The 20363-nt window shown below is 37.7% G+C and overlaps 5 protein-coding genes across 7 annotated transcripts; 1 reads left to right on the forward strand and 4 right to left on the reverse strand.

The window, feature by feature from the left end:
- Positions 1-946: 946 nt before the first annotated feature.
- LOC129379514 (uncharacterized) lies at positions 947-3707 on the reverse strand. Of its 3 annotated transcripts, XR_008608190.1 has the most exons (6): positions 3695-3707; positions 3414-3509; positions 2590-2721; positions 2385-2513; positions 2246-2280; positions 947-2164 (listed from the first exon to the last, which is right to left on the reverse strand). XR_008608190.1 is itself a non-coding variant. In XM_055060326.1 (5 exons), the coding sequence occupies exons 1-5, from the start codon at positions 3519-3521 to the stop codon at positions 2011-2013; spliced, it is 558 nt and encodes a 185-aa protein (XP_054916301.1). In that variant the 5' UTR covers positions 3522-3667; the 3' UTR covers positions 947-2010. The 3 variants fall into 3 exon arrangements, 1 of the variants encoding a protein (XP_054916301.1); XR_008608191.1 differs by lacking the exon at positions 3695-3707 and having other exon boundaries at positions 947-2134; positions 3414-3667; XM_055060326.1 differs by lacking the exon at positions 3695-3707 and having other exon boundaries at positions 3414-3667.
- A 4-nt stretch (positions 3708-3711) lies between these two features.
- On the reverse strand, positions 3712-8990 carry LOC129379515 (potential E3 ubiquitin-protein ligase ariadne-2-like; the record flags this gene model as incomplete). Its single annotated transcript, XM_055060328.1, has 8 exons — positions 3712-3821; positions 3906-3976; positions 4189-4304; positions 4403-4505; positions 4591-6044; positions 6143-7978; positions 8068-8223; positions 8910-8990. Coding segments are annotated over 3 exons (699 nt in total), but the record flags the coding sequence as incomplete, so codon positions are not given.
- A 2775-nt stretch (positions 8991-11765) lies between these two features.
- On the reverse strand, positions 11766-14547 carry LOC129379453 (uncharacterized). Its single transcript, XM_055060236.1, has 4 exons — positions 14394-14547; positions 14139-14248; positions 13309-13482; positions 11766-13235 (listed from the first exon to the last, which is right to left on the reverse strand). The coding sequence occupies exons 1-4, from the start codon at positions 14482-14484 to the stop codon at positions 12780-12782; spliced, it is 831 nt and encodes a 276-aa protein (XP_054916211.1). The 5' UTR covers positions 14485-14547; the 3' UTR covers positions 11766-12779.
- A 1052-nt stretch (positions 14548-15599) lies between these two features.
- On the reverse strand, positions 15600-17861 carry LOC129379474 (uncharacterized). The gene is made up of 4 exons (XM_055060278.1): positions 17699-17861; positions 17432-17532; positions 16397-16570; positions 15600-16295 (listed from the first exon to the last, which is right to left on the reverse strand). The coding sequence occupies exons 1-4, from the start codon at positions 17787-17789 to the stop codon at positions 15840-15842; spliced, it is 822 nt and encodes a 273-aa protein (XP_054916253.1). The 5' UTR covers positions 17790-17861; the 3' UTR covers positions 15600-15839.
- Positions 17862-18632: 771 nt separating this feature from the next.
- Positions 18633-19971, forward strand: zgc:194655 (uncharacterized protein LOC794380 homolog). Its single transcript, XM_055060280.1, has 2 exons — positions 18633-18843; positions 19607-19971. The coding sequence occupies exons 1-2, from the start codon at positions 18699-18701 to the stop codon at positions 19729-19731; spliced, it is 270 nt and encodes an 89-aa protein (XP_054916255.1). The 5' UTR covers positions 18633-18698; the 3' UTR covers positions 19732-19971.
- The last annotated feature ends 392 nt before the right edge of the window (positions 19972-20363 follow it).

The raw sequence follows: 20363 nt of genomic DNA on the forward strand, positions 1-20363 counted from the left end.
ACGATACGTTTTCTTCACACATTTTCCCCAAAAGTGAAAGATAAAAAATGAGAGAGATCGATAATAACGGCAATCAAAGTAGTTAAATATGATGTAATACAGCATAATAAATATAACAGTATTTGTTTCTGAGTTGTGATGCTTTGTTGATATCTGGTGGCAGTACAGTGATAAGGCAAGGCTCTACAATGTGACCACAAGACTCTTCATCCATGGTTTCTCCTGCTGGAGTTACTACAACCAGTCAGTCTGCATGACAGTGAACTTCCTTAATTTAATTTAATTAATTTAAGTTCATTTGATGGGACAGATGCACATCGACCTATACTAACTGAACAGAGCATCAGTCCCATGTTTGCATAAAGTGCTTATAGCAACAGTTAATTCACAGCCCTTGAATCTAGATGGGCTTTTTAAACGGTCCATCTAAAGACTGTACACTAAAGACTAGTAAAACATGTACAAACGGTACATCTAAAGACTAGTACATCTAAAGACTAGTAAAACATGAAGTAATAATCATTTAAAAAGCACAACATGATGTTGACAACATATACAGAATCCTGCATATAAAAACAGCAAAACATAACATTAAGTAAGGATGCAGTTTTGATTGAGTGTTGTTTTGTTGAGTTCATGAGCAAATTAAATTTATTTAATGCAAAACTTTACTTTTATTGCAGAGGATAAATTCAGAGAAAACCACACTTAAATCAGAACTTAACCTGACTTTGGAAACAACTGTCTTCTTCTAGGTCAATGAAAGATGACGGATTATTTTAAAAATGTGAAACATTAATAGCGTAGAAAACAACAACCTCCATGTTTCAAAATCAAATATGTAAGAAAAAAATAATTTAGTGTTTAAGAAAGAGAAACAAAAAAAGCATGAAAATGAATAATGTTTTATTCACATATAACAAAAGATACAAATCATTCACTAAACATATATTTACAATGTCACAAGGGGACAAACTGATTACTTGGATCTGTTGATTCTATAAATTGTTTATAAGACAAGAAGAAATTAGAAGAAACAACAGAAGTGAGAACTTATAGGAGCAGAACTGTGTATTTTCCAGGCACATATTTCCATTTTATATCACAATAACTAGTCAAATAACTATGTTATCTTCAATTGTTAAAATGTTATCAATATAAATATGACTTCAAAGAAAAATTGACTTTGCAATTTAATGCCTTGTAATTGGACCTCTGTTTCTCTGGAAACTGCTTCTACTTCTGAAACTCCACCTTTAGGAAGTGATCACAACATGGCTCCTCTATTTATCTATTTATCAACGTTTTTCAAAGTGTGTTTAACAGTGTTTTACTGAGAAGCAATTTGTATAAAGAGCTCAGCTGATACTCATTATTAGGTGTTTGCTAATTACTACTAGCTAGTCTGAAGGAGCCGAGTGGGGGACTGAGAGGGAAAGGCTTCTCTGTGAGGTGGAAACTTGGAAACTTGACGGCGGCGCTCCATGCAACCAAGAGCTGAATGGTTGTCATGGATATTAATCAAGGCTCTAGGCATGTTTTGATGAAGGAAAGACATTATAACATGATGTAAGGTTCAGAAAAGTCCATTTTGCATAATGCTGCCCCTTTTAAATTTTTGTTTTGTTAAAATGGAACATTTTTCAACTGATTTGTTCACAGGTAATTGTGAGCTAAATAAATTTGAATTTAGTTAATTTGATAGATCCGTTCTAAGGCGAACCATGATTTAGTCCTTTCTGACAAACAAGTGGTGAAACACAGTGGCTCGCCGATATTTTGTCTTTTTTAATGCATTTCCACCAAAGTAATAAGGTAACCCTAAAAGAAAAAGTAAACCAAAGAAAATGAATTGATTCAGAATGACTGTCATGTCAATAATGACAATCCAGATAATTACAAATACAAAAAGTAACAAAGCTAACAAAGACAAACAAAAATTGTTGTGATTTTTATCACAGTCTGAAGTGATTTTCCTCGTATCGTCGTTTTCACTCTTGTCATCGTCTCTCAGTTTTTTCTGCTCTTCGTCTCCATCTGTTCCTTCATCTTCCTCTTCAGTATCTGAATTATATTACAATATTGTGACCCAATATAAATGCTTGTATAGTCTGTTTGCATCTCACTTTTCTTTCTGTAAAACAGAAGATGGGCACTTTGGGATCTGGTGAATAAAGAACGCAAATTCCAGTTTTGATGAACGGTAAATATAAACAGAAGAAGAAAATGAAGGACAATTACTTACCTCTCAAACTTTTTCTGGAACATCTGGTTACTAACCTGTTATTAAAAGGAACAATATTAAACTTCTGCTGTGCTACAACAAGGTGAAGTATTGATTGTCAAAGTGAAAACGACCCACAGCTGCAGGATAATTATCTCACCAGTGTCACACTGGAGTCACTGAACTCATACCAGTTTTCTTCATCCTCAGGCTTGATTGTTGCTGTGTAATGGCCTCCGCTCAGAGTCCCAAAGTGATCCACCAACCCATACAGCTCATATGTCTGGTTCTGATCCACAAAACACACACATTAATCTGGAATCTGAAAAGAAAATGAGCAACAATCACAATAATCTGAAATATACCTCTGGTAAGTCGATGGTGTGACAAACATCCACAGCACGATTGTCTTTACTGTATGACATGCACTGATAGTTGTATTCAAACCTCTTCAGCAGCAAAATCAAAATCTCTGGATGATGCTTTAGTTCATATTTCTACATGAAACACAGAGTTATTAATACAGTTAAAAACTGATATTTATGTTAACTGTATATAAAGACACACAACCTCTTTTTTACTGCCTGTTATTAAATCAAACTAAGACTTTTCTGTTCCAGGTCTGCAGAGATCATCAACATTTATTTACTTATTTTTCATTTTGGGCATGCATCATATTGTGGGAGGATCTGTTGCACTTTACAAAGCTGATAGCATCATGAGGAGAGAACATACAGTGGAAATATTTAAGTAACATATATAATGTTGCTTAAAAATGTAGATATGTTGTTTAAGAAATCGACCTGGTAGTTATAGCTTTAGTACAGGGTGGTCTTCCAAAATGGACAATGACCCTAATTATACTGCCCAATTAATTAGGGATAACAAAGTCAGTATCTTTGAGAGGCCATCACAAACCCTTGAGCAAGGCAGCCTGCTAAAAACCTGATTTAAAAGAACAGTTCTGTGAGGAGGAATGGGTCAAACATTTGACCCAGGTTATGACGTTTTTAAAGACAACGCTACCAAACTCTAATAAATATATGGGAACTTCAGAATTTGACAAATATTTTAGTTTCTCTTTCATTATTTGGGTGTTTAGCTAATAGCTAAACATTCTTAATACATTTTAAAATGCCGTCAAAATATCTGTTTTGTTTTTAACCAAAACAAGTTTCCCTTTACTTACAACAGTAGTGTCACGATTGTCTTCACATTTATCACAGTACAGCTGGTCTTCTCCATAAAACCGTACATCCTTTAAAAACTCCCGAATTGCGTCTTCCTGGAAACACATTTTCTGTTACTGCACAAACCTTCACCAGGTTCTTTCCAGCATTCTGCCAACACAGCAGATTGCTTATTACTACTAAGTAATAATCAGAAATTGTTGATTATTCCAGATGACTTTTATGAGCAGAGTTTTGTTTGTTTTATAAAATGGTTTCCATTATGCAGGTTGTTTCTTACCACACTGTAGTTTTCCGTCACTAGAATCCATCAGTGGGAGAGAAAGAAACCAAAAAGGCACCAAGTCTTCAGTGTCTGAGTCACATTGATCACAAACAGTCCTGTGAACCAGCTCTCCTCTGAATATCTGAAAATATAATTTAATTTAAAATCAAACACTTTTAATTTTTTATTGACACTCTCTTCAATCTGACTTTCATGAATATTTTACCTGTGACGCTTCATCGCTGACCAGAGATAAAATCTTCTCCAGGTACTGACCAACATCCTGCTGTTCATACACTGAGAATGAAGAAAGAATGAGACATAAAATTATATGTTTTTATGTTTACATTTAATGCTTAAGCTCATATTTTATGTTCATCCATGTTTCTTCTGAAGCTCGTCTAGATTTATGTTGACGCTAATGCATTCACACATCCTCATTATGAAGGAAAGTGTCCTCCATTATTTAGAAACAAGCTAACAGTTTATAAATGTCTCTGATTACGTACCTTTTTCAATTTCCAGCATCTTTGTAACTTCTGTGGTTTCTGATGTTTTTTCTTTTAAACTCTCAAACAAAGTATGGAGTCGAACATTGATGTTGTCTTCTTGGTGTTTTGAACAACTATTTATAGGATATTGTCAGAGATACAGAATATATAAAAAAATAAAACAGCAAATATTTTCCCTACACAAAACACGCTATATGATTTATTCACTAACCTCTTAACAGCCTCTCTGAACTCTCTGGTCATGAACAGAACCTGCAGAATGCTGTTCAGGTAACATGTTGCTCCTTGGTTTCTCAACCCATGGTACTTAATGTCTGTGGGATGTTTTGTTATGGAACAATGCACAAAATTAATAAAAGACATGCAAACAAATAATTATTAGCAGCATGGAAGCCTTACCTTCCTTCATACTGAATCACTAATGACGGCACAGATAGGACTTTTCTTCACGCCATTGTAGAAACGATTTCTGCTGCTGAGCCACCGTGGAAATACACAGACAGTAAGAGGCACTCCCATGAGAGAGAGTCAGAAAACAGCTTTCGCTTTCACTTAGCGACTAAAACATTTCATCAAGCTGACTAACACTAGTAATGTCAATAATGCTCACAGATATAAATACTGTATCAACCTGACAGCTGCAGGTTTTGGGGATGTTACTTCTTCAGAGCAATGAGTGAACAAATCTGTAAAAATAACACTGACATCCACTGTTAACAGAACTGTGGTAAACATTTGCAGCCTTTTTCTATGAAAATACTGTTTCAAATAAATTAAATTGAATTAGAATTTAAATACCTGCAAAATCTCAAACTTGAATGCACTTTAAAAACAGAAATTACAGAGATTGATGGCAAATGACTTAAGGAGATCGACATCCTAACATATTTTCCAAGAGGAAAATATGTAACCAAAAATAAATAAATGAAAAACAATTCCTGCTGCTTCCAGGAAGAAATGCCAAATGGCAAACTTTGGGGAATTTTGGTGTCACTTGTAAAAATGACACTGGTTTCACGTTTCCAACAAACAAAGAAAATGAAACAAAAACTGAGTGAGGATCTGGAAAGCACCTAATAAATACGTGGCTCATGATTTTTATTTTCTATCAGCTTCCTACTAAAAGAAATGCGGAAGGTTTAGTATAACTCTTAGGAGAGTTTGCTGCTAATGTATAAAGCTTGGAATATGGAACATAGGCCACTTATTCACCGCTTTCTTACGTCAGCTCAAAAATATTTTATTAATCCCAAAAGGTAATAAAATGTTATTACTCATTTTAACTCAGAGTTCTTTAAAGAGTTATTGTAGATGGTGAGAGTTTAATTTAACGATCGTTCAACATACAAATCAATTCAATAAATTAGAATACTACAGAAAAGTCCATTTGCTTCATGAACTTTATCACAGATTAGATAGAGTAATGACATAAGTCATTTGACATGTTGGGTTTTAGCTTTCTGACCCACATGCAGAAACCACACGTCTCTTAGAAAATAGTGAGTATTTATTTTTTCAACAGGACACACAATATATCAATCCGCAGAACTTCAGTGAGGGGGTGAGAATGACTCGACCAGGTGGGCCTGAAATGAGAAGCGGTTTAGACGGCTGGGAGTGAACGGATAGATTTGAGAGGGAAGTGGAACGGGCTTACTTCACGGTGGTTTGCTGTAGCGTGGGGGAGGTGCCAGGATTCTGAGTGGAGGGTAGTTCGGCGGTCCGAAGGTGAGTGCGAGGAGGGGGGTGTTCGGAGAACCGGAGGCTTGCAGGAGTGAAGCTGCGGCGGGGAGAGCAACGGAGCAGGCAGGCTGGTGCTCGCAGGAGAACTCACGAGCGGAGAGACAAAAACCCTAGAAGCGGCAAAAATACAAAGGTCAGGTAACTTCTGGTAAGCTCAAACACTATTCTTAAGCAACATGCAACGACAGGAGACGACCAGAGTGACTACCGATGAACGTAATCATCTAGCACTGAAGGAAGGATCTGCCGCTCCTAAATCCCCCGCACGCTCTGATGAGGCAGATGACTTCCACCTGTGCAGACTCCTCCGGCTCCTCACCAAGATCCTCTCTGGACGAGATGTGACACTCGCACTCACACACATGCACTCACACAGAAACCCTGACATCATTACTCTCAATCATTATTTCTGTTATGTAATTTTCCACTTACAGCGAATAAAAACATGACATTTAAAATCAGAGAAAATCATTAAAGTTTGCTGTTTGCAAAAAGTACTTTTAATCCGACAAAATGTGCTTCATCTGAAAGCATTTTCTAGTTTATTGATTATGACTAAATAACAGAAGAGCCAATCAATAACATGACAGCAACTCAATACTTTCGTCATCTGGGTGCAGCAAAGATGAACTGATGAAGCTCAAAGTCGGCATCACAATGAGGAAGAGTTTATGATTTGATAGCTTCTTAGAGCCAGACTGACTGGAATGAGTGTTTCAGAAACTACTACGATTGTCACGCACATTTTCCTCTCTGTTTAGAGAGAATGTCCAAAATAAAAGAAAACTGAGGTCATGTGGATAAAATGAAACACCGTCTGAAGAGAATGCACTCACTAGAGTTAGAGTTAGATTGACTAAAGTAAAGGCAACCGCATCTCTTAGCTGTTTAGAATTGTATTTGAAATGTAATATGTAACAATCTATTGTTTATTCTATGTTTCATACATCATAAAAAGTATTTATGATGTAAAGCACTTTGAAATGCCTTGCTGCTGAAATGTGCTATACAAATAAAATTTGATTTGATTTTAGCAAATTTCTGTAATCAATAATGAAGAAGTTCTGGGTGAAAAGCTCTGCCAGGCAAAGACAACACCAGTTTTATACCAAGGTAAGGAGTCCAAAACATGGGAGAGTCCGGTTCCCTTGCAGCTGCAGCAAAACAATTCCCAATCTTGTGTGTTTAGCCTAAACAGGTTCTTTTAGTGAAAGTTCACAAGCATTTAATATGGCATTATCAGCAGATGTTAACTTGTGGTAATTTTCCACCACAGAGGGCACAGAAAGTCTTTGAATATTACAGAATTGCATGATGTAAATATAATTTTTAAAAAAGCATCAAACAACACAAAATAGTGACATTCAATGTGATAATCCTTCACACATCAATAGGTGTTCAAGTTGTTGTTCCAGGGAAACTGAAAGTCTCATTACTTTAATAATGATCATGAAAAGATCTATCTGCAAGCTATTTTATAATGAGCAGAGCACAAATATAATTGGAATTGTCATAATTGCTGCTTGTTGATTTGAAATATAATTAATGAGAAGCAAAGAAGAAGCAGGTTACATAATTCACATCATTTCCTCTGCCACACAGGTATAGACGTCTGTCTGGGAACAATGTCAGTGGAGCACACGCCGTAAACATTGTTGCTTCCTGTGGTCCTGCATTCACTAGTTGTCTTTAGGCAGCCAAAACAAAACGTCATCTTACATCGGGGACATGAAATGTCCTTGCATCCTTTCCCAGTGTGCTGCAGCAGTGAGCCGCAGGTGGGACAGGCACGAACCGACGGACACCCTTTGACTCCCTTCACAGTGTTGATTTGGACTTCTGGACACTCTCTCAGCGTCTTCAGGGCAGAATTGTGGCAGTCGTCGTTTTCGCAGCGGTCGGATCGAGGCTGTGGACCTTTCCACTCCCTCAGACACTGCCAGCAGAACCCAAAGCTGCGTCCCGTCTTCGCTGAGCAACCTGAGCAGCAGACATAGAGGTTCAAGCTGCTCCCTCTGGTCACAAGAGTCATGCAGCCTGGACACTGTTTGGGGATAAGAGAGAGGAAACAGGGATTTGAGTCAGAGTCAAGTCTGTGTGCAGTTATAATTACACCATCAATAAGATACTTACAAACTTTCTGTTAGGATCTGTGAGGGCAGCATTCTGGGCCAAGGTCGTCTCAAAGGTCTTCATTTCTTCAGGGGTCAACATGGCCATTTTACAAACCTCCTGATAAGACCACTCAGCATTACAGCCAGACTGACCGCATTCAAACCTGGGTTTTCCCTGTATTTAAATAATCACAGAAATTATCAGGACCAAAGGTAAAGAAAAAAAAACACTTACATGTTCAACAATTAGGTTCCTCACTTCCTTTTAACCAGTAGTTAATATTCTGTTAAAAATGCAAAGTCAACACAGAAAATACACTGATGTATTAAGATGCTCTTTAACTCTAAATTTCACAGTTGAAAATTTGAAAGTCAACTTCAAAAAGAGTCACAGCGAATCTGTCGAAGGTAAATAAACTAAAAGCAGCAGAAACAGCAAACATCCATGTAGTTTAATTCAATTAAAAAGAATAAAAGACAGAATAAAATATTTTACATTTCACATTTGAAAGCAAAAATGATGCAGTGAAATTACAGACATTATCCTGAACATGTGAGTTTGTGGTGAATTAAAAGATTTGTGCAGCTTTTGTTTATGATGACTCTGTGTTTCTGTACATTGAGTATCTACAACTCAAATAAACATGTTTTGAAAGAGAGGAAAGATACAGTTTCTTCAATAAGATTTTCATATTTATGAAAAATTAGATTTTAAATGAATTTAAGGACAAGAAAACTAGATAAAAAAAAGAAGCAGAAAATACATGTGAAATACCTCATTACTTTTCATCTGAATCAGAATAAAACTAGTTCTAGTTCTTTTTCTATTTTGAATAAGATTATATTTGAATCATATCCCACCTGTTTGAGCAATTGTTGGCACCACTTGGTGAGGGACGTCGGGTCACTACATGGCCGCAGGACATCCGGGCTCTTGGGGAATCAAACCCTTCACACAGAACTGCAGAAGCATCCAGTGAGATCCTCCAGCATGTTTAAATACTGACTATACAAACTATACATGCTTTTAAACAAGACAACAAATGCAATGAAAACTTGTCGCTGCAGCGCTGATGAACTGAAACGAGCCACTTACAGTCAAACTGATCCTCTTCATCCACTAGTGGGATTGTAGAGTCTCTCGGGTTGTAGCGCTTAGTTTTATCGTTCATCTTGAAAAGTCTCCTGGTTTCTGCTGCGATATTAAAAACAGTCAACTTTACATTGTATTTAGTCGAATAGAAGAAACTTTCGATTTCAAGTCACGAGTCACGTGACTTTCGCTTTTTGCAACTGATCGCTGCAGAAACGCCTACAGGAAAAGACGAACTGATGGATGGATGGATGGGATGGATGGATGGATGGATGGATGGATGGATGGATGGATGGATGGATGGATGGATGGATGGATGGATGGATGGATGGATGGATGGAATTAAATGAACGTCAGTGAAAAATCTCGATCACATGAAGAATAAATATTATGTTTTATTGTTTGCACCTTAACTTCATAAAAACTAACTGGTGTGAATAATTTGCAGTTTATTAAGAAGAATGAATAATCAGACTAATATCCTTTATTGTCCTTTCAGGAGGACATTTATGTGCAACAGCAGCAAAGTGAAAAACAAACAAATTAACTAAATTCACACACAGATCGTAATATTTGGTACTTTATTTATTTTTTAGCACCAAACATGTAGACAAAGTAATTATTCAAATTAAGTAATTTACAGTTATTTTCTCTCACCACTTTTTATTTTGCATGTGACGCAATATTTATGTTTTCAACGAAACTGAATTGATAAAAGTTTTACTTACAACAGACGATGGTGACAAAAAAAAAAATAACAAAACCTCAGCAATTATTCATTTAAGAGAATAAGAGTTTTATATTGGTGACGTTTCCATTAAACAGGAGGACAGTGGATGCAGTGGAATCAGGTGTTCATTGTGGAGTGGATCAGAGTGGAGGGTCGTGGATGATCAGCTCCAGTCCTCCGTTACAGCGCATCACTGCGTGGATCTCAGATTTGTGCTTGATCCCACAGTCAGCCAACATTTCTGTCTCCTGCAGAGTTTTTCCTTTGTAGATCAGAGACATCATCGTTGCGACCGCTGCAAATGTAAAATGCAATAAATCATCTTAAAGACCGACACTTTGCGCAAAACAAAAGCGAAAACGCAGTAAGACGATGTCCAAAACAAACAAGAGTGGATTTTGGTTTCTAAGAGAAAAGCATCCCCAACATCTTAAATTAGTTCAAACTGTTCAGAACAAATAGCTGCGCATCTAAAGTCTCACATAAATATTTGTGGATTTTAAAACTGAAAATTGGCTTTTTAAATTACATGTCATTTTTTATATGCTCTTTGTCTCAATGCATCTGAAATGAGAATATCTCAGCAGGTTTATTTACCTACGTCACGGCGCAGCTGATGTATGACGTCGATCAGAAACTTCACAGCAATGTGTTTAAGCTCCTCTTCGCGTTGACACACGCCGATCGGTTTCTTTAAGTTCTGCTCAAAACAAACGAAGACCTGGACCTTGCAAGCCATGGCTTCTTCTTGTGACGACTTTAAACTCTGCTCCGGATTTAAAGCTGCAATGTGAAGAGACTGAACAGGTGGGAGGACTTTATATAACAGAATTTGCTTTCATTTTTTATTAAAAGGCGTGGCTTGAAAACCCCCCAAAACAAAACAAAACAAAAACCACCCACTATTCAAAAAGTGGATTTTAATAGGGTTTGACAGAAAATCATATGGTAATTTCTAATTCTTTGGTTAGAGGGATAAGCTTATATGGTAATGTAATCAGTGATTACAAAATGTTACATGCTATGGACATGAACTGTGCCTACCTTTGACCAGTTTAATAATAATAATAATAATAATAATAATAATAATAATAATATTACATACATCTCATAATGTCAAATAAAATTCTAAATAAATAGATAAATAGAGAAGGTTACAAAAGTCATGTCAAGGGTTCAATATGTAACTGAATTAATCTGGACCTAAATTTACACAACAATATAAATAATATTTATCATGTGAAAGCATGAAAGTATCACCAGTGTTGATATACTGATATACTCAAAACCGTAGGAACAAACTCTTAAAAGTTTTCTTTCTATCAGAGATGATAATATAAAATATCAAGTTCCTTCTTTAAAACTTTACTTAATTCAGGCTTGGGGTTTTGGGAGAGAGCCAGCAGCTAACGAGAAAATACGATTCTTCCAGATAATCCTGCCAACATTTCAGGAAATAAGAGCTGGATTAATAAAAATAAAATGAATTTAATTGTTCCTCTTAAACAGGATTTCCCCTAAAAGTTCCCAAGTTAATTGTTAAGATCACCTGGTGGTAAATGACCTGAAATAACTTCCTGGTACTTTCCAGATTCACCAAAACCCAACCTGTCAGAGTGTCGGTCTGGTTTATTATAAACATGTAGAATCTGTGATGTAACTTTTACTTTCACTCTGCAACATTTCCAACATCCATTAATATACAAGATCAACCTTTTTGAAGAAGCCTCCAAGTCATCAGACATGATCATTAATGGTTTAGTCCAAGTAAATAATTCTGTACTTTTCTGTTTGTTAAATCAGTTTAATGAATGCAGATTATTGAATATTCCTCATCTGTCAGCACAAACAAACAGAGTAACTCTAAAACAATAAACAGTTTTAGTCATACAGCGCCTGTTAACCATTTATTAACACTATTGTACATGTGATGATGTTGAGACCAAAACCATCTCGTCTCTTCTTGGAATTACAGAGTTTATGGGAATGCAGGATTGTGAGTCAGAGCGCCACCCAGCGGCCAACAGTGTGTAGGAGTTAATCATCATCCTGGGAGGACAAACATTTCATGGTGTTGTACGGAAAACTCACAAACACAGACTAAATAGCTGAATATTGGATTAAAGCTAAGAAGAAATGCTGAGTTCAAGTAATCTAGAACAAACTTTAAAAACAAAACCCAAACTTAGAATACAAAAGATAAAAACAAAAGACACATGAACTAAGACAGACTTTGCACAATTGCCTTCAAGAACATATATTAAGAGCATCCCACTGCAGATATGATAGAAATGCATAATCTCTGTCATATCTGACAGAGATTATTCTGTCAGATATGACAGCTGCGTCTTAGAGGGATTCATTTGTCTCATTGAGGGAAGATAAAATGTATTTCTTTCTGGTGGGAAATTAATTTTTTCACTTAGTGAATTTATAAAGAAAGCTTTTAGACTTCCTCCTTAATCGGTATAAATAAAGTATGAAGCTAAGACAGATGGTGATTTATCCACCAAATTTCTCAGTTTTACTTTTCTGTGTATTTTCAATTGAAAACAATAAAAAGCCTCTTAACGTTCAGTTTCAAATATAACAGATTATAATTTTCCACAACATTTTAACAGAATAATTTTAGAGATGATTTTAAAAAAAATCTCCATTTAAGATGAACGCCCTACTTTGAGAAAGAGTCAAACACTTTTAGTAAAAAATTATGTTTCATGAGTTAATTGGAGTCCAAAGAAGAAATTATTGTTAATGTACAACGTAACAAGATATCAGTTGATGCTTAATAGAATAAAGAAGTTTCACAGTTGATGAACATCAACAATAAGAACTGCAACATTGTTTAGATTATTTCCTCCATGTTTCAGTAGCAAGAGCTCAACAGGAAGCATCAGTTTCTACAGGTTTACTTCCTGTGCCACACAGGTATGGATGTCTGTCTGGGAGCCACACCATCACTGCAGGGGATGAAGTAGGAGCTGGTCTTCAGACACTCAGGAGTCAGCTTCAGACACACGAAGCAGAACTCCACCTGGCAGCGAGGACAGATGATGTTCTTGCAGCCCGTCCTGTCGTGCTCCACTGTTTGTCCACAGGTGGGACAGGCCCGGATGGAGGGACAGCCCTCCACATTCTGGACCTCAGGGAAGGATGTGGTCTCGCAGGTCCTGAGCAGCTCCAGGTCATGGTTTTTACAGTCGTCATTGTCACAGCGGTCAGAGCGTGGAGCCGGACCTTTCCACGGCTTCAAGCACTGCCAGCAGAACTGGACCTGTTTCTTCTGGTCTGCAACGCAAACCAAGCACTGAACGCAGAGGTTAGTCAGGTTCTTTCTTTCAACGTAGCTCTTACACCCAGGGCACTGCAAGAGGAAGACATAATGATTGAAGCAGAGCTGTTAGAGTCAAGACTGACCTGAAGTTAGAGACACTTACTTCTCTGAACTCCTGGTACTCTGCAGCAGCCAGGCGAGCGATGGTCTCTTCAAAGTATTCCATCTCTTCAACGCTCAGATCCGCCAGGCGACGCACTTCTTGATACGGCCACACGGCGCCACATGTCTCCTGGGTGTCTTCGTCTATAACAGGACACCTGAACTTGTACTGACCCTAAAACAAACGCAACATATAGCCTGGAAGATGCAGAACAACCGGTTTGGTGTTTGAACTGGGTTTAAACCCCGGTGGGTTTGTGTCGTTGTCCAGTTTTAAACTCATGTACTTTTTAAGAAATACTGAGCTAATGTCTGTTTTTAGGAAGGCAGGTCAAAAAGCCTCCAGTTTACTGAGGACTCTGATGTTTTAGTCAACATCTGAACCTTTTTGCAGCCAGTGACACCCGGTGCCTTTTTTACAAGAAGAAACACAAAGAAATGAAAATGAAAATGAAAAACATGAAACCTTCAAGAAAGGCTGACAACTATGTCTTCCTGTCTTTAAACTAAAAAATACACCAATCCCTGTTCACTGTTCACCTAAATGCATCACGGCTGCATGAAGGCTGCATCCCAGATGGACAGATAGAGAACCAAATGAAATATACAGCCTTTGAAAGCAACTCTATGTCATTAATGAATCCCACAGTTTGGACTGAGATGGAAACAAGCTAAACTAAATTTGACTTTGGAAATTTTCCCCTCTTATGTTCAATGTCTTTAGTTGTGCATTGAAACTGTTTAAATTTCAAAATAAAAGCACGTTAGAAGATATAGCAATGAAAAGAAATAAAATGTTGCTTGTAAAACATGTGTGATGTCACTGCTTACCTGGTCCAGCAGGCTGCGACACCAGCCAGTCAGAGACTGTGGAGTGACAGCGTGTCCACAGGACATTTCAGCTCGAAGACCCTCATCTTCATCATCATCATCATCACTGACTAATAGGACAGACAGTAAGTTGGACACTGTACTAGTGGACATTATACTGAAAAAAGTAAAACCTGACCACCCCTACTTTACAAATGATTGAGAAACAAATACATAAATATAACAAATACTGACATAATAGCTTTTAGTCCTTACATGGAGGGTCCAGGTCATCAGGTCTGTCCACGAAGCTCAGCGTGGCGTCGTGGGGGTCATATTTTTTCTCGTCCTGATCCAAGTTGTCCATTTCAGACCTACTTTGTTCTTCCAATTTGTCGGCTAAAAGCGTCTGCCCTCAACCAGGAAATGATCTGAGTTGGCCGCCTGTAATGACTCTCCTAGAGCAAGCTTTCACTTTCAGTTTCTTCTCCTACAAATTTAAAAGTACAGAATGTAGATTCAATCAAACTCCCTGGTTGAATGTTACATTTCTCTCATGTTAATGTAATGCAACGAAGAGCAAAGGGAATAAAATTAAAACATAATTTTTCAGAGGTTTTTGGTGAAGCAGTTCTAGAGGAAAACAAAATACACCCTGGTGTTACATACAGTTACATCCTGCAGATGTCACTAAAGGCAAAACTATTTAAATCATTTTGGCTTCCATTGTATTTAATGCAGACGTAATCAATTTATAATCAATTTACCCTCAGTAGTTATCAAAAATCAGATCAGCTTATGAAACTAATTCAATCTGAAATATGAAGCCTCTTGTTCTCGTTAACAACTGGAAGACAATCTTTCTTATTTGCTGTTCACTGAAGGATTTATCCGTCTTCATGGAATAATCTTTTTATTAAAGATCAAAGTGACTTCATTAATAAGTGACTAATGTCTTCTCAGAAATCTACAGTGTTGATCCAGGGCCAGAAAAGAAGAACATCATCAATCTTAGAAAAGCAACAGTTACTGCCCATCAACCTGTAAGTTAAACCAGTTCAAAATGTGTGATTGTCCGTCAGTCTGTAGAGAGAAAGATTATTCACAAATCAAAACACTTCCAGGGTTATGAGCCTTAGAGGCGGTGAAACAGAAAGGGCTCTCTGATGTGCAGTGCTTATGTCATCCCAGTAAAAGTCAAAGTAGTTCAACTGGACCCAGTCCCCAACTGGAGTCAAAATGAAACAGAAGGTGAGAATCTTCTCTCATATGAGGATATAAAAATGTTTACCAGTCAGAGAAGTTGCTTTAAATAACTGAGTTCAGCATTTAGTAAGTGATAAATAAACACATTGAATTACTGGAGACTATTTAATAGTGAGCACTAATAAAACAATGAAACTTATCTGTGATTATAAGAACCTTTCATCATTATGTAAATATAATAATGTTTATGTCACAAACTTTTGTGCTACATATGCCATTTTTAGATATTCTGAATAATAACTTCTGGGCCTTGCCTGCTGAAAGATTAATTTTATGCCCAACTGAACTTAATACAGACCAGACATTACAATTTAAAATTAACTTTGTTTGTTTTATAGAAGAGAAAATCAGGTCACTTACATGTTTGAAAACAAGACATTCAAGGTGATGAACATACCGAGAATAAATGGAACATTCTTAATCTTACAAATTAACTTTGTCAAGAAGTAACAACTTTTAGTTCCTGTGCCACACAGGTATGGATGTCTGTCTGGGAGCCACACCATCACTGCAGGGGATGAAGTAGGAGCTGGTCTTCAGACACTCAGGAGTCAGCTTCAGACACACGAAGCAGAACTCCACCTGGCAGCGAGGACAGATGATGTTCTTGCAGCCCGTCTTGTCGTGCTCCACCTTGTGTCCGCAGGTGGGACAGGCCCGGATGGAGGGACAGCCCTCGACATTCTGGACCGCAGCAAAGGATGTGGTCTTGCAGGTCTTGAGCAGCTCCAGGTCATGGTTGATGCAGCCGTCATTGTCACAGCGGTCAGAACGTGGAGCCGGACCTTTCCACGACTTCAAGCACTGCCAGCAGAACTGGACCTGTTTATTCTTATCTGCTGTGCAAACCAAGCACTGAACACAGAGGTTAGTCAGATCCTCTCTCTCGATGTAGGAGCTGCAGCCAGGACACTGTTGGACAGAAAAGAGTAGAAAACAAAACAAAAGGAAATAAGTTACTGCCCTGCAGAACATTGTTTCATGAATTCATCTTGAGTTAGCGTGATGCTCACTGTTTTAAAGTCACAGTACTCTGTCGCAGCCAGACGGGCGATGTTCTCTTCAAAATGCTGCATTTCTGCAGCGGTCAGGACGGCCAGGCGGCGGACCTCTTGATACGACCACAGAGCGTCACACTTGTGCAGGGTGCCGTCCTTCAGAGCTGGACACTTAAATTTATACTGGCCCTGAAATTTAGTAATATTTAGAGAACAACATCATTAACTTGGGTTATATTCTTGCTATCAAGCATCATTTACATTCACTACGCAAAGCGTAGTCCTGAAAGATGAATCTGATGAGTGAAAAGTTCACAGTCTCTGATTTTTCAATATGACACAAGTTTATAAATTAGTTTTATGTTGTACTCAGTGGCATTTGCTGAATTTAACTGGAAATCTATTTAAATCTTCAACTCAGAATAAAAGATATTTTAATGCTGGTTGTCAAGAACTTGCAAAGCAAGAAAACCTAGAAAGTGAAATGAGCTCTTTGGTCTCCTACAGAGGATCTCTGGCTAGTTAACTGCAAAACACGTTACAGTGAGAAAGATATTAAAATTAAAAAGGTTATTATTATTATGGATTATGACTAAATTGGGTTTGAACTGTGGGCATCACATTTCTGCTGCTGTTTGTTTTTACTGTTTAAAATCTTCGTCCTGTTTTGTTTGTCACCAACATTAAACCACAAACTAAATTTGATCATTAATATGAAGGTTGAAAAGAGAATTGGATTGAAGAACGGAAAATACAGCACTGCATTAAAACTGCTGGATAATTTAGTGGACATTGTAGTTGCTATGAATGTTTCTTAGCTTTATGGCATTAAATATGAGTCCCTACTCCATCTTGTATTGGTTACATTGTAATCAACGGTGGCTCATATTAACTGATTATTGTTAAAAAACAAGGAAATGCCTAATTAAATTATTTAATTAAATGGCCCAGTTTATGCCCCACTTGTCGAATTGGACTTCATGCTGGATCTTTGCAGTCTTCTCTTTAAATGTGCTGGTGAGAAAACAAAAGTTAACTGTTGGAAAGTACCTGATCCAGCAGGCTGCGGCACCACCCAGTGAGGGACTGCGGGGTGACGGCGTGACCGCAGGACATTTCCGCCCGGAGGCACAGATCTCCCTCATCCGGGGCTAGAAGAGAACAGACTCAAATCATAACAATAATAATAATAATAAACATGTCATCTTGTGTTTTTAGCTGATGACATATGTCCTCATGCACCCATTGAGTTGAATATAAGTGTCTCCAAAACCAAAACGCTTCACTTCAACACAGTAACATTTCGCAGGTTCTTACGCATCGGGTCCAGAGCATCTGGTCTGTTGACGAACTTCAGCGTCGTGTCTCTTCGGTCGTATCTTTTCTCTTCGTGGCCCTGAGTGGTCATTTTGTTTCCGAACCAACTTCTCTCTGTCTGCAGGCAAAAGGTGCGTTAAAGGAGCTGCTGCTGCGTCACTGTCAGAGCCAACAGCTGCTGTTACTTTCAGTTTCCTTGCCTTTTTTCTTTGTGCGCTTAATTTGGCGATGATGAAGACGAACCAGTGACGATGAAGAAGAAGGACACACAAGAAAGTTAAAACCTCATCTTGGCGGAATTCATTTTATATTGTCACTTTAAACATGGCTGAGTTTAATTCACTGTCTGCACTGATTTTAGGTTAAAGTGACCCTTCAGATAACTGAACTGTCTCCTGCTTTTTTCCCCTACCATAGTCGAAAGCAGCACGAATAATACATACATATTACTATGCAGTTTTTATTCACAGTTTGAGAAACAACCATGTAAAGAGTTTGCAAATAACCACACAGCCGCATCACGTGATCTCTGCTGGAAAACAAGGCGATTTCCTGCAATTAATCGTCCATATACAGCCTTCGACAACACGATGTATTGTGTTCTATGTACACGATTCATGGTGTCCATAAAACCATTAGTATATGAGTATAACATTTTCTGCAGTCTTTTGTTGCCACTGCTCAGATGTGCGTGCTTTATTTATTTATCTCAATTAAATTATTGTTGAATCAATAAAATAAAGCAATAAAATATATATGGGGGATAAAACAGTGCAGCACTGTGTTGAATATGCTTCTCAAAATATACCATCTGAAAACAGTCAGCAGCTCACGTGGAAGAAGATAATAATGAACAATAATAACAGCAAGAGCCCTAAACAGAAAATAGAAAGTAAAGACTGCTCTGACGTCAGATCCTGTTGCTGTTCGCCCGCATTTCTGTCAGCTGTTGGGACGGAGCACCAGCGCCAGAAAGGAGCGCAGCGCAGATTGCGGGAAGATGGGGAAAATCTACCAGGTCGTGGTTCATGGGCTGAGAGGAGAGAAGCTGATGATCGATCTCTGCAACACCGAGGAGCAGATGAAGAGCATGACGGTGGGGCAGCTGAAGGGAAAGATCGCAGAGAAACTTCCTCAGACTGCAGGTAAACGAGGAAAAGCTCTAAAGGCAACTTGACTGGTGAACTGTTCAATATGTCTGGTCTGTCTGTCAGCCAGCAGGACGTAAAGCTACTGCTTTCCAGCTTTATCAGCTTTATTGGTCGACAGGTTTTGGGTTAAGTGGCCATGGAAACAGTTCAAGGCTTGTTTTTCTTAGAATAAAGCAGATTGTTAAAGGAGAATGTTTTACCTAATTCAGAGGCGCCTGACTCTTCAACAACAAACATGCTTTTTGAAACCAAACTTTGCCTGGAAATCAAAATTGAAAGTAAATTTCATGGTGACTCATGTTTTCCCTGTTGGCTTATCAGTGCTGTGGTGGTTAAGCTCAGTATTAACTATATAATTAATACTTGGGTTTCTGGTTTGTTTCAAGGAAATAAATAAAACAAATAAGCCAAATGAGATGTGTTTAAGGTGCATCAGAAACTTGGTACTTTTGAGAATGAAGATCCAGATTAATCATGGTTAAATATTAAACTTTTTGATAAGTTTAATATCTGTTCTGACAACAATACAAAGGTTTAAAGAACTTGCTATCTAATCTTCTTTATGACCTTTTAAATTAGCTTCTGATTTGAGTTTGGAAATAATTTTGTTTCCTCTGCATATTTTTTTTACTTTCACTTCTTACCATTGTTCAAACAAACAACTCTCCAAAAAATGTAGGGATTCATCTGGATTATAGAAAATGTAATATTTGTAAAAATCTATTTTATATCTGTTTTCTTGTTTGTGTTTCTGCAGGAGAGGAGAACCTGCGGCTGATCTTCACGGACAAGCACCTGGAAGGAGACGCCACGCTGCTGTCGGAGTACGGGATCCAGCACATGTCCGTGGTCCAGCTGGTGCTGAAGGTTCCTGGAGGATAGATGGCGTAACTGGGACCGTTTGGATCTTCTTCTTATACTGCCGTTGCTGCTGCCACCGCCTGCAGGGAATTCTGTTCACTCCTGACTCTTGTTTACAAATATGAAAGCCATAATCATTGACAAAAAAAAAAGGAAAAAGAAAAATTATTGATAATGTTTTTGTGTATTCACTTGTAATAAGCTTCAGATGTTCAAATGTTTTCAACTGTTGCATTAAATAAACACATTTTTGTCATTTGATATCGCTTTTCTTGTGCTGTACACCAAACATAAGCATAGCTCAGAAAAGATAACAGACTTGAGCAAGAGGATCCAAATTTAGCTTTCAGTTTTATGCTACAACATTCTGACGTTCACCGTTGAATCCAAATCCCATCAGGTGCTTTTTGAGCTCCAGCAATCTGTTGAAACAGTTCAGCAAACTGTGGTAAAGTGTTTTAATGATTTTGAATCAGTGTTCAGAGATAAAAATAAGTAAATAAATAAAAACGAACAAACAAAACACAGATTTTCTTTGACAAAACTACATGTTTCAGAGATAAAGCGTAGTTTGTGGGTGTTCTTAACTAAAACCAAATTTTCCTCTTGATGCAGAAAAAAGTCAGGTAATTCACAGAGTACCACTGAAAATC

The sequence above is a fragment of the Poeciliopsis prolifica genome, unplaced genomic scaffold (genome assembly GCF_027474105.1).
Source record: "Poeciliopsis prolifica strain line A6 unplaced genomic scaffold, Auburn_PproV2 SCAFFOLD058, whole genome shotgun sequence".
NCBI lineage: Eukaryota > Metazoa > Chordata > Actinopteri > Cyprinodontiformes > Poeciliidae > Poeciliopsis > Poeciliopsis prolifica.

Coding starts and splice junctions, on each gene's coding strand:
- LOC129379474 (XM_055060278.1), bottom strand. CDS start 17,789: ATGACCACTCAGGGCCACGAAGAGAAAAGATACGACCGAAGAGACACG. Junction 16,571..17,431: donor GCCGCAGCCTGCTGGATCAG/GTACTTTCCAAC, acceptor ACTAAATTTCAG/GGCCAGTATAAATTTAAGTG. Junction 16,296..16,396: donor AGTACTGTGACTTTAAAACA/GTGAGCATCACG, acceptor TCTGTCCAACAG/TGTCCTGGCTGCAGCTCCTA.
- LOC129379514 (XM_055060326.1), bottom strand. CDS start 3,521: ATGTGTTTCCAGGAAGACGCAATTCGGGAGTTTTTAAAGGATGTACGG. Junction 2,281..2,384: donor GTGACTCCAGTGTGACACTG/GTGAGATAATTA, acceptor TTTTAATAACAG/GTTAGTAACCAGATGTTCCA. Junction 2,165..2,245: donor TTCCAGAAAAAGTTTGAGAG/GTAAGTAATTGT, acceptor TTTATTCACCAG/ATCCCAAAGTGCCCATCTTC.
- LOC129379453 (XM_055060236.1), bottom strand. CDS start 14,484: ATGGACAACTTGGATCAGGACGAGAAAAAATATGACCCCCACGACGCC. Junction 14,249..14,393: donor TGATGACCTGGACCCTCCAT/GTAAGGACTAAA, acceptor CTGTCCTATTAG/TCAGTGATGATGATGATGAT. Junction 13,236..13,308: donor AGTACCAGGAGTTCAGAGAA/GTAAGTGTCTCT, acceptor TTCCTCTTGCAG/TGCCCTGGGTGTAAGAGCTA.
- zgc:194655 (XM_055060280.1), top strand. CDS start 18,699: ATGGGGAAAATCTACCAGGTCGTGGTTCATGGGCTGAGAGGAGAGAAG. Junction 18,844..19,606: donor GAAACTTCCTCAGACTGCAG/GTAAACGAGGAA, acceptor GTGTTTCTGCAG/GAGAGGAGAACCTGCGGCTG.